Raw genomic sequence first — 13753 nt, forward strand, 5'->3', positions numbered from 1 at the left:
TGGGGGCGACTGGGTCGGGGTATGAGGGGGCGACTGGGTCGGGTATGAGGGGGCGACTGGGTCGGGGTATGAGGGGGCGACTGGGTCGGGGTATGAGGGGGCGACTGGGTCGGGGTATGAGGGGGCGACTGGGTCGGGGTATGAGGGGGCGACTGGGTCGGGGTATGAGGGGGCGACTGGGTCGGGGTATGAGGGGGCGACTGGGTCGGGGTATGAGGGGCGACTGGGTCGGGGTATGAGGGGGCGACTGGGTCGGGGTATGAGGGGGCGACTGGGTCGGGGTATGAGGGGGCGACTGGGTCGGGTATGAGGGGGCGACTGGGTCGGGGTATGAGGGGGCGACTGGGTCGGGGTATGAGGGGGCGACTGGGTCGGGGTATGAGGGGGCGACTGGGTCGGGGTATGAGGGGGTCACTGGGGACGGGCATGAGTGAGTTATTGAGGGTGACACAGAAAGGACATGACTGGGTTATTGGGGGTGACTGGGTAGGGGTATGAGTGGGTTACTGGGGGTGACTAGGTAGGGGTATGAGTGGGTTACTGGGGGTGACTGGGTAAAGGGTATGATTGGATGACTGGATAGGGGTATGAGTGGTTTATTGGGGGTGACAGGGTTAAGGATTTGAGTGGGTTACTGGGGGTGATAGGGTAGGGGTTTGAGTGGGTTATTGGGGATGACTGGGTAGGGGTATGAGGGGGTCACTGGGGACGGGCATGAGTGAGTTATTGAGGGTGACACAGAAAGGACATGACTGGGTTATTGGGGGTGACTGGGTAGGGGTATGAGTGTGTTACTGGGGGTGACTGGGTAGGGGTATGAGTGGGTCACTGGGGGTGACTAGGTAGGGGTATGAGTGGGTTACTGGGGGTGACTGGGTAAAGGGTATGATTGGATGACTGGATAGGGGTATGAGTGGTTTATTGGGGGTGACAGGGTTAAGGATTTGAGTGGGCTACTGGGGGTGATAGGGTAGGGGTTTGAGTGGGTTATTGGGGATGACTGGGTAGGGGTATGAGGGGGTCACTGGGGACGGGCATGAGTGAGTTATTGAGGGTGACACAGAAAGGACATGACTGGGTTATTGGGGGTGACTGGGTAGGGGTATGAGTGTGTTACTGGGGGTGACTGGGTAGGGGTATGAGTGGGTTACTGGGGGTGACTGGGTAGGGGTATGAGTGGGTCACTGGGGGTGACCGGGTAGGGGTATGAGTGGGTCACTGGGGGTGTCACTGGGAATGTCAGGGTAGGGGTATGTGTGGGTCACTGGAGGTGACAGGGTGGGGGTGTGGGTGGGTGACAGTGTATGAGGGGGTCACTGGGAGTGTCAGGGTAGGGGTATGAGGGGGTCACTAGGGGTGACTGGGTAGGGGTATGAGGGGGTCACTAGGGGTGACTGGGTAGGGGTATGAGGGGGTCACTAGGGGTGACTGGGTAGGGGTATGAGGGGGTCACTAGGGGTGACTGGGTAGGGGTATGAGGGGGTCATTGGGGTGACTGGGTCGGGGTATGAGGGGGTCACTGGGGATGACTGGGTAGGGGTATGAAGGGGTCACTGGGGGTGACTGGGTAGGGGTATCAGAGGGTCACTGGAGACAGGCTTGAGTGAGTTATTGAGGGTGACACAGTAAGGACATGAGTGGGTTATTGGGGGTGACTGACTAGGGGTATGAGTGGGTTACTGGGGTGACCGGGTAGGGGTATCAGTGGGTTACTGGGGGTGACAGGTTAGGGTTATGTGTGGGTCAAGGGTGGGGGTGTGGGTGGGTGACAGTGTATGAGGGGGTCACTCGGAGTGTCAGGGTAGGGGTATGAGGGGGTCACTGGGGGTGACTGGGTAGGGGTATGAGGGGGTCATTGGGGGTGACTGGGTAGGGGTATGAGGGGGTCATTGGGGGTGACTGGGTAGGGGTATGAGGGGGTCATTGGGGGTGACTGGGTAGGGGTATGAGGGGGTCATTGGGGGTGACTGGGTAGGGGTATGAGGGGGTCATTGGGGGTGACTGGGTAGGGGTATGAGGGGGTCATTGGGGGTGACTGGGTAGGGGTATGAGGGGGTCATTGGGGGTGACTGGGTAGGGGTATGAGGGGGTCATTGGGGGTGACTGGGTAGGGGTATGAGGGGGTCATTGGGGGTGACTGGGTAGGGGTATGAGGGGGTCATTGGGGGTGACTGGGTAGCGGTATGAGGGGGTTATTGGGGGTGACTGGGTAGGGGTATGAGGGGGTCATTGGGGGGTGACTGGGTAGGGGTATGAGGGGGTGACTGGGTCGCGATATCGGGGTCACTGGAGACAGGCTTGAGTGAGTTATTGAGGGTGACACAGTAAGGACATGAGTGGGTTATTGGGGGTGACTGGGTTATTGGGGGTGACTGGATAGGGGCATGAGTGGGTTATTGGGGGTGACTGGGTATGGTATGGTTGGGTGTCAGATGAGGGGAGAGGTAGGACTGATAGGAAGATAACAGGAGCCTGACAGGAGGTGAGTAAGTGGAGACTCGTGCCTGACAGCCTCTAACATGGGGGAGATGAGAGCTGACGTTGGGTGGAGCATGTGATGTTATCTTGGTGGTGATCGGATCTGATGAGCGTTAATGGAGTCAGTCAAGATTGGGGTGGCTTTTGGGTTTGACTGGATTTAATGGTGGGAAGGGAGAGGAATATATGTGGGTATGTGACCATGGAACATGGGGGTTCTGAAGAGTGAGCGGTGGGGTACGGGAGATTGGAAGAGGACACGGTCTGATGGGGAACAGAATAACAGTGGATGATAGGGAAGAGAATGGAGATGGGTGACCGCATTTGATATGGTAATGGGGAAGATGGTGACAGGATGTTGTTGGAGGTTTGATGGGTGACCTCATCACTGTACATTGGACACGAAGGAGCTCCAGTCTGGCGCTGGGATATTGGAATCTGTGAAGAGATGGGGTTGGGGTTTGAAAGGATAGTGCCAGGGAAGGTGTGAAGAGATCTGATGCTTATAGTTCTAGGAGGAGGGGGTCACTGCGTTAGTATACCGGCCCGTTACTCCTGCCAATCCAACCCAAACCGATATAACGATGGCCTTTCCCTGTCAGGGCCCAGTATGAAACGAGCTTGGAGAATTTTGCAGCCCAGTTTGTCGTGGGTTGCACACAGTGCAAGTCCTGCTAACTTGGCAATAAACATGCTCAAAAGGGATCAAAGGACAGCATGTGTGTGATATGATGGGGGTGGGGGACTGGTGGAGAGGTTGGGGCAGAGTCGAGGGAGCTTTACTCTGTACCCAACTTTGCATTTGCTGATCTGAGGGTGCTTGACGTAGATGGCTGCCTACCTGAAATGGGAGGACATCCTATTCCCTAGTGCATAACCTCCCTCGCCAAAATGAACACAACAAACATGGTGGGGGTGAGGGAGGGGATCAGTTTGACCGGAGATGATCAGTGGGAGCTGGGTTATAACCGGTAGGGGTGTGAGGAAGGGAGAGAATTATCTGGGTGCTGAGCGACAGCCTGGTATCTGGATGGTGGTCACTCTTCAGACTTGAAAGAATTAAACATGAACTCGACATTTCCCACTGCTTTTGCTTGATGAATTGTTAAATGTTTGCAGAATCAGTGCTGAAAGAAAAATATTGGGGAGTATGTTCTGTGCTGTAAAATTCCACAGGGTGTCCAAATTGTATTTTCAGAGCCAGCCGTAGTGTGTAGCTTTATTTCCTGAAACTTGTGGCTCGGGTCAGGTGAGGTAACTCGATTCTCTTAATTCTGTTTTTACTGAAGTGCTCAGTGCAGCATTGACAGGTTCCTGGTGAGGCTGTGGGTCAGTGGTAAATGCCGCATTGGCAATGTTTAACAATTCATGGAAAGTAAAGCCAGATGTTACCGCGTGATGTGGGTCTACACAATACCTCTGTCCAGTAAAGGATGCTATCTTTGGCTTGGTAGTAATGCAGGCTCAAAGATTCTTCTAATTGCAAAAAATTGGGGATGAATTAGTTCCCGTAATGAGTGCTAACTCTTGCTGAAAATCCCTGCCATTTCATCTAGCAGGAAAGTTGCAGGTTTGGAGCTGTTCAGCGGGTTTGGTGCCCTGTGGGTATGTTTATTGCAATACTGCTGAGTGATTTTTCTCTTCACCACTCTGGTGTAATTGTAAGAACTCGCTGGAGCACGGAGGGAGGGATTCAAACTCATGCGATTCTTCACTCACAGTTTTTGTTCGGTGGATTTTCTGAGTTGTTTTACTGCTACTGCTATCGGCTGTCAAAGCACCTCTGATCGTCTCATCCTGTGACAGGAAGATGGCAATTTTTTTAAAGTTGCTCACTTCTGCCAACCAGCTGCTATATGACGTTACTCCTCAATGTTATTTTAAAGCACGGGTTTCCAAACTGAGGCTCCTCCAAGCCCTGCAGTCAAAGCCTAGGCAACTCAGTTCTATTTGTGCTTGTATTTCTGTAATGCCCTGTTTGAATTATTGTGCCTGGAGGTTGGGAAAAGGGCTGTTCTTAGCGCTGTTGCCTCATTTGATGGATAAGTCCTGAATCAGAACACCAAGACCTGTTAGTGTTAGAAACTTGAGATGTATGGGAATTAATTAGCACTCGGGGTAAACTTTATATGTCGTTCCTAACCCTTCCCCTGAGAGGCTAATGGTCTATGCAACCCACCAAGACACAAATTTGTACAACCCTTGTTTGAAGAACAGAGAAAGGAAGTTGTGTTGCACCATAAAAGTGACCCTATGATCTACTGAACATTACAGATCTAAGGTTACATAAAGCTGAGCAATGTTACACGGCAGCAATCTAGCCGTAACTGTTGGCCATTCAGTGGCTCCCCTCTTGTGAAATAATTACTCACATGAACGATCTTTTAATTTAAAAAAAAAGTGATTCAACATCATACAAGTGAAATATTGAGCCTCCTTCCTGAACAGATGGTCTCTACTTATGACCCGACCATTATAGCACTGGCAGCCAAGTTGCCCACTCTTTTCGCCTTGAAAGGAGGCAAATGATCTGACGGAGTATCCGAGACATTAATTGGAATTGAAAAGGTTAATCCTGAGCGCTGTTTCAAGTTCAAGGGCAGTGGAAATCTGGAACACTCTTTCCCCAAAAAGCTGTTGAAGCTATGCCAATTAAAAATGTCAAGACTGAGATCGATAGATTTTTGATGGGTAAGGGTATTAAAGGATATGGAACCGTAGATGCTGATCTAATTGAATGGCGGAACAGGCTCGAGAGGCTGAAGGGTCTCCTGTTTCACGTGTTCCTAAGTTAAACCGTGATTTGCAGGACAAGGGACATGGGTGCAAACTGGTAATGGAGGAGTTCAGGACTGATGTCAAGAAGCATGTCTCTCTCAAAGAGTGATCCATAGCTGGACAGGTCTTTGAGGTGGGGGGAAAGAGGCGTTGTGATGGAGTAGGGGAGGGGAACTTTTGGTTTCTATGGAAGACATGGCCCTCCACACCTGTACTTACCTTTGTGATGTTTCTGAGGTGCGGCAGTCTATAACGGCATTGCTATCTCTTTGGCCGTTATGCTGATATTTGCTGCCATGTGTCCCGACCTGTGTTTAACAGCATCACGGAAGCCACCTGCAATTTGTGCTTAGTTGAGAGAAAACCAGTGAAACGGCTACTGTGATGTGAAAAATATAAAATAACATTTTAAAAGTATTCTCAACAGGAACATGAGAGCCTTGATGTTTTTGAACATTAGGAATACAGCCCTTTTAAAATGGCGTTAAAGTTATACTTGTACAAAGGCATGTATGCTGTGCAATTCCCTAATCTTGTCATTCTTTTGTAAACCTTTGGGAAATTTTAACTTTTGAAAGAACCTGTCTTAATGAATATGCTTTTAAATGCGCCTTGATCCTCTTGAGCATGTTTACATTTATTTATACATGTTAGGAAACTCAGTATCCTAATCCCTTCCTGCTCTGCTCTGTCTGTGTGCCAGCTTAAGTGACAGAGATGATAATGACCTTATATTTTTTTCACCGAATCATACTGTGGGTGGGTGTTGTTTGGTGTTAGAAATCGCTTGGCACAGTATCTGTACTTGGGCTTTTTTGATGCTAAAATTGCAGTGTTGGAGATTCCAGCACCAAATAATAGCACCTGTGATTTAACAACAATAACTTGCACTTATATGGTGCCTTTTAAGGTAGAAAAATCCCGAGGCGTAATCCAAAACTCTGCTGCCTGTATCCTAACGCACACCAAGTCTCGTTCACCCGTCACCCCTGTGCTCGCTGACCTACATTGGCTCCCGGTCCAGCAATGCCTCTATTTTTAAAATTCTCATCCTTGTTTTCAAATCCCTCCATGGCCTCACCCCTCCCTAACTTCCTCCAGCCCTATAACCCTCCAAGATTTCTGCACTCCTCCAATTCTGACCTCTTGGGCATCCCTGATTTTCATGGCTTCACCATTGGAGGCTATATAAATGCCAACTGTTGTTGTTGCACTAGACAAAAATGGAAGTCGAAGAGAGAGATTTTAGGAAAGGCGATCAAAAGCTTGGTCACAGAGGTGGGTTTTAAGGAGGAGAGGTTTAGGGAGGGAGTTCCAGAGCGTGGGGCCCAGGCAGCTGAAGGCATGCTCGCCGATGGGGCGAAGGGAGTGGGGGATGCACAAGAGTGGGAGGAACAGTGTTCTTGGGGAGCGGTGGAGGGTTGTAGGGCTAAAGGAGCTTACAGAGATAGGAGAGGGGTGAAGAATCTTGGTAGATTCCACTTGAAATGTGCAGTTAGAACTTGTGAAAGAGATGAATTTTTAAAGTCCACTGGGAATAATCTTTTGTCTCTCTATTTGCAGGAGCACAACTGAACGCACAATTAGAAAGCTGGCTTGCCCAAGCACAACCGACTGGGAGACCGGCTAGAGCCATCATTGCACCGTAAGTTCATCCGTGAAACCTGTCAAGAGTTTCTAAAGTGACTGCTTTAACAGTAAACTCACTCCTGCATCCATTTCAACCATGTGTGTGGGTCCTGTTTGCCTCAGGTATAAAGAAAGGAAAAGAAAGAACCTTCATTTATGCGGTACCTTTACACATCCCCAGGGTGTCCCAACATGCTTCACCTCCAGTCAATTTGAAGTGTGGATAAACGTACAACAAGATCCCACAAACAGCATGAGTTAAATGACCATTTTTTTTGTGGTGGTAGTTAAGGGAGGAGATTTGGCCAGGACACCAGGCGAACTCCTTGCCCCTCTTTGAATAGTGCCATGGGAACTTTTACATCTACCTGAGAGGGCAGATGGGGCCTCGGTTTAATGACTCATCCGAAAGACGGCACCTCCTACAGTGCAGCATTCCCTCAGTATTGCACTGTCAGCCTGTATTATGTGCTCGTGTCTCTAGAGTGGGGCTTGAACCATGATCTTCTGACTCAAGGGATGAGCGTCCTACCTCTGAGCTAAACTGATAGTTGCACTTGTGCATATTTTTACCTTCACAGAATTACTGCTTTGTTCAAACTGGATGCCAAGGTGTTTGAAATATAAACCGTCACTTTCATTTCATCAAAGTTTTGTTTATAAGCAAGACTTATTTTGTCAGTTGTGGTGATGTCTTGGAGGAAGTAAATGTCAGTCTTGGCTCTATGGGTAGCACTCTTGCCTCTGAGTCAGAAGTTCGTGGGTTCAAGCCACGCTCCAGAGACTTGAACCCATAATCCAGGTTGACACTCTTAATACAGTGCTGAGGGAGTGCTGCACTGTCGGAGGTGCCGTCTTTTAGATGAGATGTTAGACCAAGGCCCCGTCTGCCCACTCAGGTGGATGTAAAAGATCCTATGGCACTACAGGGAGTTCACCCAGTGTCCTGGCCAATATTTATCCCTCAACCAACATCACTGAAACAGATTATCTGTATCTCATTGCTGTTAGTGGGATCTTACTATGTGCAAGTTGGTTGCCGTGTTTCCCTACATTACGACAATGACTACACTTACGAAGTACTTCATTGGCTGTGAAGTGCTTTGAGAAAGTTGTTATGTAAATGCAAGTTTGTTCTTTCGTTCGTTTGATGTGACTTTGGACCACCTGTTTAACTGTTTCAGTTCTCAGTTACCAGTCAGGTGAGTGCCCTGTTACAAGTAGCCACCATTACACATCTTTGGCTTTTATTTGAACACGAGCCTCTTGTATGAAAAGACAATGCAAACATTCTCCAGTCGACTTTTTGGCGAATATAGGAACAGTTCTGATCAGTTCAAGATATTTATAAGTTGCTCACAAAATTATAACCGGTTCATTTGTTATTATCATAATTCTGTCTTCAGAAGGGTTTAAACAAAGTGCTGTAGTAAGGGTGTGCTGGTGCCTGTAAACAGAGGTGAAACAAACTGTTTGTATTGTAATGGGTTTTGTATCTGGGAATGTTCACTGCAATAATTTCACCTGAAGCAGAGGGTCACGCTAAGGGCGTTCTGCATTGTTGGAGGGTCCGTCTTTCAGACGAGGCTCAGTCTATCTGTTCACGTGGGTGTCAAAGGTCCCATGGCACTATTCAGGAAAAAACAGGGAGTTCTTCCGGTGTCCTGGCCAACATTCCTCCCTCAACCAACACCACCGTGATCTACACCACATAGAAGGACAAGGACAGGAGATGCATGAGAACACTATCATCTCCAAGTTCCGCTCCAGGTCACGCACCATCCTGACTTGCACATATATCGCCATTCCTTCATCGTTGCTGGGTCAAAATCCTGGCACTCCTTACCTAACAGCACTGTGGGAGCACCTTCACCACATGGACTGCAGCAGTTCAAGGAGGCCCACCACCATCCTCTCAAGGGCAACTAGGGATGGGCAATAAATGCTGGCTTTGCCTGCAGTGCCCACATCCTGCGAATGAATTTTTAAAAAATCAAAAACAGAATATCTGCTCATATGTTCAGGCCAGGGGCAGGAGGAAGGGAGTGGAGAGGAATCTCCTGGAACTGCAGTTGCTTTTTAGGTTTCAAACCTATTTGCTTCTCTTTACTTTTTCAGTCCCTCAATTATTATTGAAAGTAGGCTTGGTGAGACTGAGAGAAATTACTCCTCTCCCGATCAACAGTCTTGCAGTTCTGGTATCGTAAACTGCAAAGTTGAAGCACGGATATCGTGTGAAGACCTGCAAAGCTGCACAATTATCGTTTTAATTCTGCCCCAGGCATTTGTCCTTTGTATGGTTTATCATAATTTTAAAAAAAATACAAAAAAAAAGTTTCTCCTCACTAAAAGGCACGAAACCCAACACAGGTCACGTCAGCTATAGTGATAAAATGCAGGGGTGCCCGTTTTCAGACCCCAAGATCTAGCTCTTGAAGCCCATGCAGCCATATCCGTATGCGCATATTTATTCACCGGTTTGTTGTGTTTGGATTTTGTGGAGCTGGAGGTTTGGAAAGGGCTGTTCTTGGTGCTGTTGCCTCATTGGTGGATAAAACTTACTAATGGATTTTGATGTTCTGATACGTCATCAGCTTTAGAGCACAGATGGAGGCCATCCAGCCCATTATGTCTGTGCCTGCTCTTGGCTAGACTAATCCAAAGTTAATCCCACTGCCCTGTGGACTGCCCATCACCTGTAAGCTGTTTTGCATCAATTATTTATCCAGTTGTATTGTAAAAGACGCAATGGTCTCGGACTCAACCACAAAACATTCGATCCTCCATCAGCTCTCTGCAGAAAGAAATTTCTCTTAACCTTTCTCCTCGCTCTCTTGGTAACAATTTTAAATAGATGACCCCTCCTTATTGAATCCCTACCCTGAGAAAATAGTCTTGCCTTATTGACGCTATCAAAACCTGTCATAGTTTTAAAAGCCTCTGTTATATTTGCATTTCTTGCCTATCCTTTTCTCTCTGCCCAAAACAGTCAGCTGCTGACCTGATCTGACCTCTGTCAATGCAACTCTGTGACTGCTGCTAGAAAGGTGCACAAGAACATCCCCCAATGACCTTCCTACTGATTCTCCTTCCTTCCGTGCTGGGAAGTGCTTGGTTTCCACTTGCTCGGCTGAGGTTGGAACCATGCCCTGCAAAGGATTGCTGGCTTAAAGCCATGTCCTACCACACTCTGGTACAGGACTTTGTGCTGCTTGTGGATGTTTTGATTAGTTCTGTGTAAGTTTGGTGTGGGATGTTGGCGCTCATGCAAACCTCTTCTGCTCTTGCCTTTACAGTCATGCAGGATACACGTACTGTGGATCTTGTGCTGCTCATGCTTATAAACAAGTGGACCCATCCATCACGTAAGTGAATCTCAATATTGGGGCTTCTCTTCTGGCAAACGCTGTCTTAAACAAGACTAATTCTGAAGGGATGAAGGAGGAACTGACCAGAATTGTGTGGGAGGAATGGTTAAATCAATGGAACCTTATCACACAATAGACTTGTTAACAAAATTGAAGCCCATGGAATTAATGCGGCAGTGGCAGCATGGATACAAAATTGGCTAAGGGGCAGAGAGTAGTGGTGAACGGTTGTTTTTCTCACTGGAGTGTATCCCAGGGGTCATAGCACCATGGCTCTTTTTGATATATATTAATGACCTGGACGTGGGTATACAGGGCATAATTTCAAAGTTTGCAGATGACACGAAACTCGGAAATGTAGTAAACAGTGAGGACAATAGTAACAGACTTCAGGAGGACATAAACAGACTGGTGAAATGGGCAGACACATGGCAGATGAAATTTAACCCACACAAGTGTGGAATGATGCATTTTGGTAGGAAGAATGAGAAGCAATATAAACTAAATGGTACAATTTTAAAGGGTTGCAGGCATAGAGAGACCTGGAGGTATATGTACACAAATCTGTGAAGGTGGCAGGACAAATTGAGAAGGCTGTTTAAAAAAGCATATGGGATCCATGGCTTCATAAACAGGCATAGAGTACAAGAGCAAGGACTTTATGCTAAACTTTTACAAAATACTGGTTAGGCCCCAGCTGAAGTATTGTGTCCGATTCTGGGCACCACACTTTAGGAAGGATATCAAGGTCTTAGAGAGGGCGTAGAGGAGATTTGCTACAATGGTACCAGGGATACGGGACTTCAGTTATGTGGAGAGACTAGAGAAGCTGGGGTTGTTCTCAGAGCAGAGAAGATTAAGGGGAGATTAAGGGTTGGTAACCAGAGGACACAGATTTAAGGTAATTGGCAAAAGAACCAGAGACGTGATGAGATTTTTTTTTACGCAGCGAATTGTGATGATCTGGAATGCACTGCCCGAAAAGGTGGTGGAAGCAGATTAAATAATCCCTTTCAAAAGGGAATTGGAAAAATTTGTGGGGCTATGGGGTAAAGGCAGGGGAGTGGGACTAATTGGATAGCTCTTTCAAAGAGCCGACACAGGCATGATGTGCTATATCATTCTCTGAATCAATGATCTATCCAAGGAGGATATCAGTGGATTACCAACAAGTATAGGAAGGCTTCAGAGGTACTTTTTGAGGGCAGTTCTGCCATTGTCTGTGAGAAGGGCTGGGACGAGTATGGAACAGAAGGAGAAGGCTTGTGTAAGGGCAAAGGATAGTGCTAAGAGGAGGAGGGCTAGGAGGAATATAGAAAGCAACAAAAGACGACCCAAATAAATACTGGGGGCAAAGACAGAACATGTGGGTAGCTGCAGATAGTATGAAGCGGAAATAACAAAGGTTTTTTTTTACAGACGTCAAGGGGGAAATAAAGCGGTAAAACAGCAGCCATTAATAACTGCTTTAGAGGATAAAGATGTGATAGGACCGCAAATTAATATTTTGTCTTCACATTGGAGAAGGAGGATACGATGCTAGAGCTGCAGGAAAGACTGGAGATTAGTTCAGGAAAGAAAATCAAAGGAAAAGTATGATTTTTGTTTTGCAATGGATAACTAATGCAATTGAAGCTGGACTACTCTCCAGGCCCAGAATGTTTCCACTCAAAATAAAAGTAGGGAGGGATGTTGGGGAAGCTTTAGTTCAAATCTATCAAAGCTCTCTGGATTCAGAGATTGTACTGACGGATTGGAAGGTAACATACCTTATTCAAGAAGGGGGAAGGGATCCCAGTAACTACAGGCCAGTGACTTCAATGTCAATAGTGGGAAAATTGCAAGAGTCCATTATTATGGACAGAGGAAAGTGAGCACGTGGAAAAGTATAAATGGATTGGGGAGAGTTTTTTAAATTAATTCTCAAGGTGCAGGCATCGCTGGCAAGGTCGGCATTTATTGTCCATCCCTAGTTGCCCTGAGAAGGCGGTAGTGAGCCTTCTAGCAGTTTGCTGTGAGTGAGTGGCATGCTAGGCCACTTCAGAGGGCAGTTAAGAGTCAACCTTGTTGGTGTGTGATTGGAGTCAGATATAGGTCAGACCAGGTAAGGACGGCAGGTTTCCTTCCCTAAGGAACATCAGCGAACCAGATGGGTTTTTACGACAATCCATCAACTTCATGGCCACTTTTACTGATACCATCTTTATACTTCGATTTTTAAAACTGAATTCAAGTTCTCAAACTGCCACAGTGGGATTTGAACTTGTGTTCTCTGGATTATTAGTACAGACCTCTGGATTAACAGTCCAGTAACACTACCATACTCATGCAGTCAGCGTTGTTTTGTGAAAGGTAGCGTTATAGCTAACTAACCTAATGGTGTTCTTTGATGGAATTCCTGAGTTGGTAGATAGAGGGGGTTCATTGGATGATCTATGCATTTCAGAAGGCATTTGATAAGGTTCCATACAAGAGGTTACCAGCTAAGATTACAGCACATGGGATAGGAGGCAACCTTGTTGCATGGATAGGAAATTAGTTAGGACGCAGAAAGATGAGATAAAAGGAACTGACGGGAAGTGACAGCCTGTGTCGCTCTGGGGACCCTAGCTTTTCTATATATTAAACCTGCAATTGATGGTGTGTATACAAGTTTGCAGCTGACACTGAGCTAGGAGGTGTATTGTGAAGAGAGGAGAAACATGCAGCAGGTCACAGGCTAAAGAAGTGGAAGATGCAGAGCAAAATGTGAGAATTTTGGAGGTAAGAATGACACGGAAATACAGAAATAAGTTGGGAAATGCGGTGGGGGTGGAGGACAGGAGATCAAAGAGATTTAGAGATCCAGGTACCTAAGTCATTAAAAGATAGCTCAAGTGCAAAAAGCAATCTAAAAAGCTAATGGGATGCTGGGTTTGATTTTTAACTGGCTTAGTTCTAAGAGTATAGAATATGAAAGCAAGTACTTGGCAGTGACAGAGGACTCCTCAGAGCTCCTTTCGGAATATAGTGTTCAGTTTTGGGTGCCCACCTTAGGAAGGAGACACTGGCCAAGGGGAGAGTCGAGCCGTGATTTCTGGGATGAGCAGACTTGGCTATGATGAGAGACTGAGTAAACTTGGGTTATATTCCCTGAAGATGAGGCGGTCAGTGGGGGGTGGGGGGGGAGGTCTCAAACAATGATGGGAATTGACAGGATAGAGGGAGAATGAGTTTTCCCTCTAGTGGGGGGAATCCAGAACAAGGGGACAGAATCTTAGAATTAGAATTTACTGGTTTAAAGTGAATCCACAAAAAATATCTTCACACAAAGGGTTGAGAGAATGTGGAATGCACTGTACTTGATGCCATTAAATGCAGAATCAATTGAGATGTTTAAGAGGAAGAGAGACGTACTTGGGCAGTAAGGGTATTAAGCGATATGGAGAAAGGGCAGGGAATTAGGATTAAAAAGATAGAACTGCAATGGCTGACAAAATGGAATGGGGCCGATGGGCTGA

At 47.1% G+C, this 13753-nt stretch overlaps 1 protein-coding gene across 1 annotated transcript in view; it reads left to right on the forward strand.

Annotated features, from left to right (window-relative positions):
* The first annotated feature begins 2687 nt into the window (after window positions 1–2687).
* The window catches only part of memo1 (mediator of cell motility 1), a 33828-nt gene continuing 22762 nt past the window's right edge, over window positions 2688–13753 (forward strand). Inside the window, exons 1-3 of the mRNA XM_067989568.1 lie at window positions 2688–2715; window positions 6820–6901; window positions 10182–10250. Of these exons, the coding sequence (XP_067845669.1) occupies window positions 2688–2715; window positions 6820–6901; window positions 10182–10250 (179 nt within the window). The remainder of the gene's footprint in view (window positions 2716–6819; window positions 6902–10181; window positions 10251–13753) is intronic.

Source organism: Heptranchias perlo, chromosome 8 (genome assembly GCF_035084215.1).
Source record: "Heptranchias perlo isolate sHepPer1 chromosome 8, sHepPer1.hap1, whole genome shotgun sequence".
NCBI lineage: Eukaryota > Metazoa > Chordata > Chondrichthyes > Hexanchiformes > Hexanchidae > Heptranchias > Heptranchias perlo.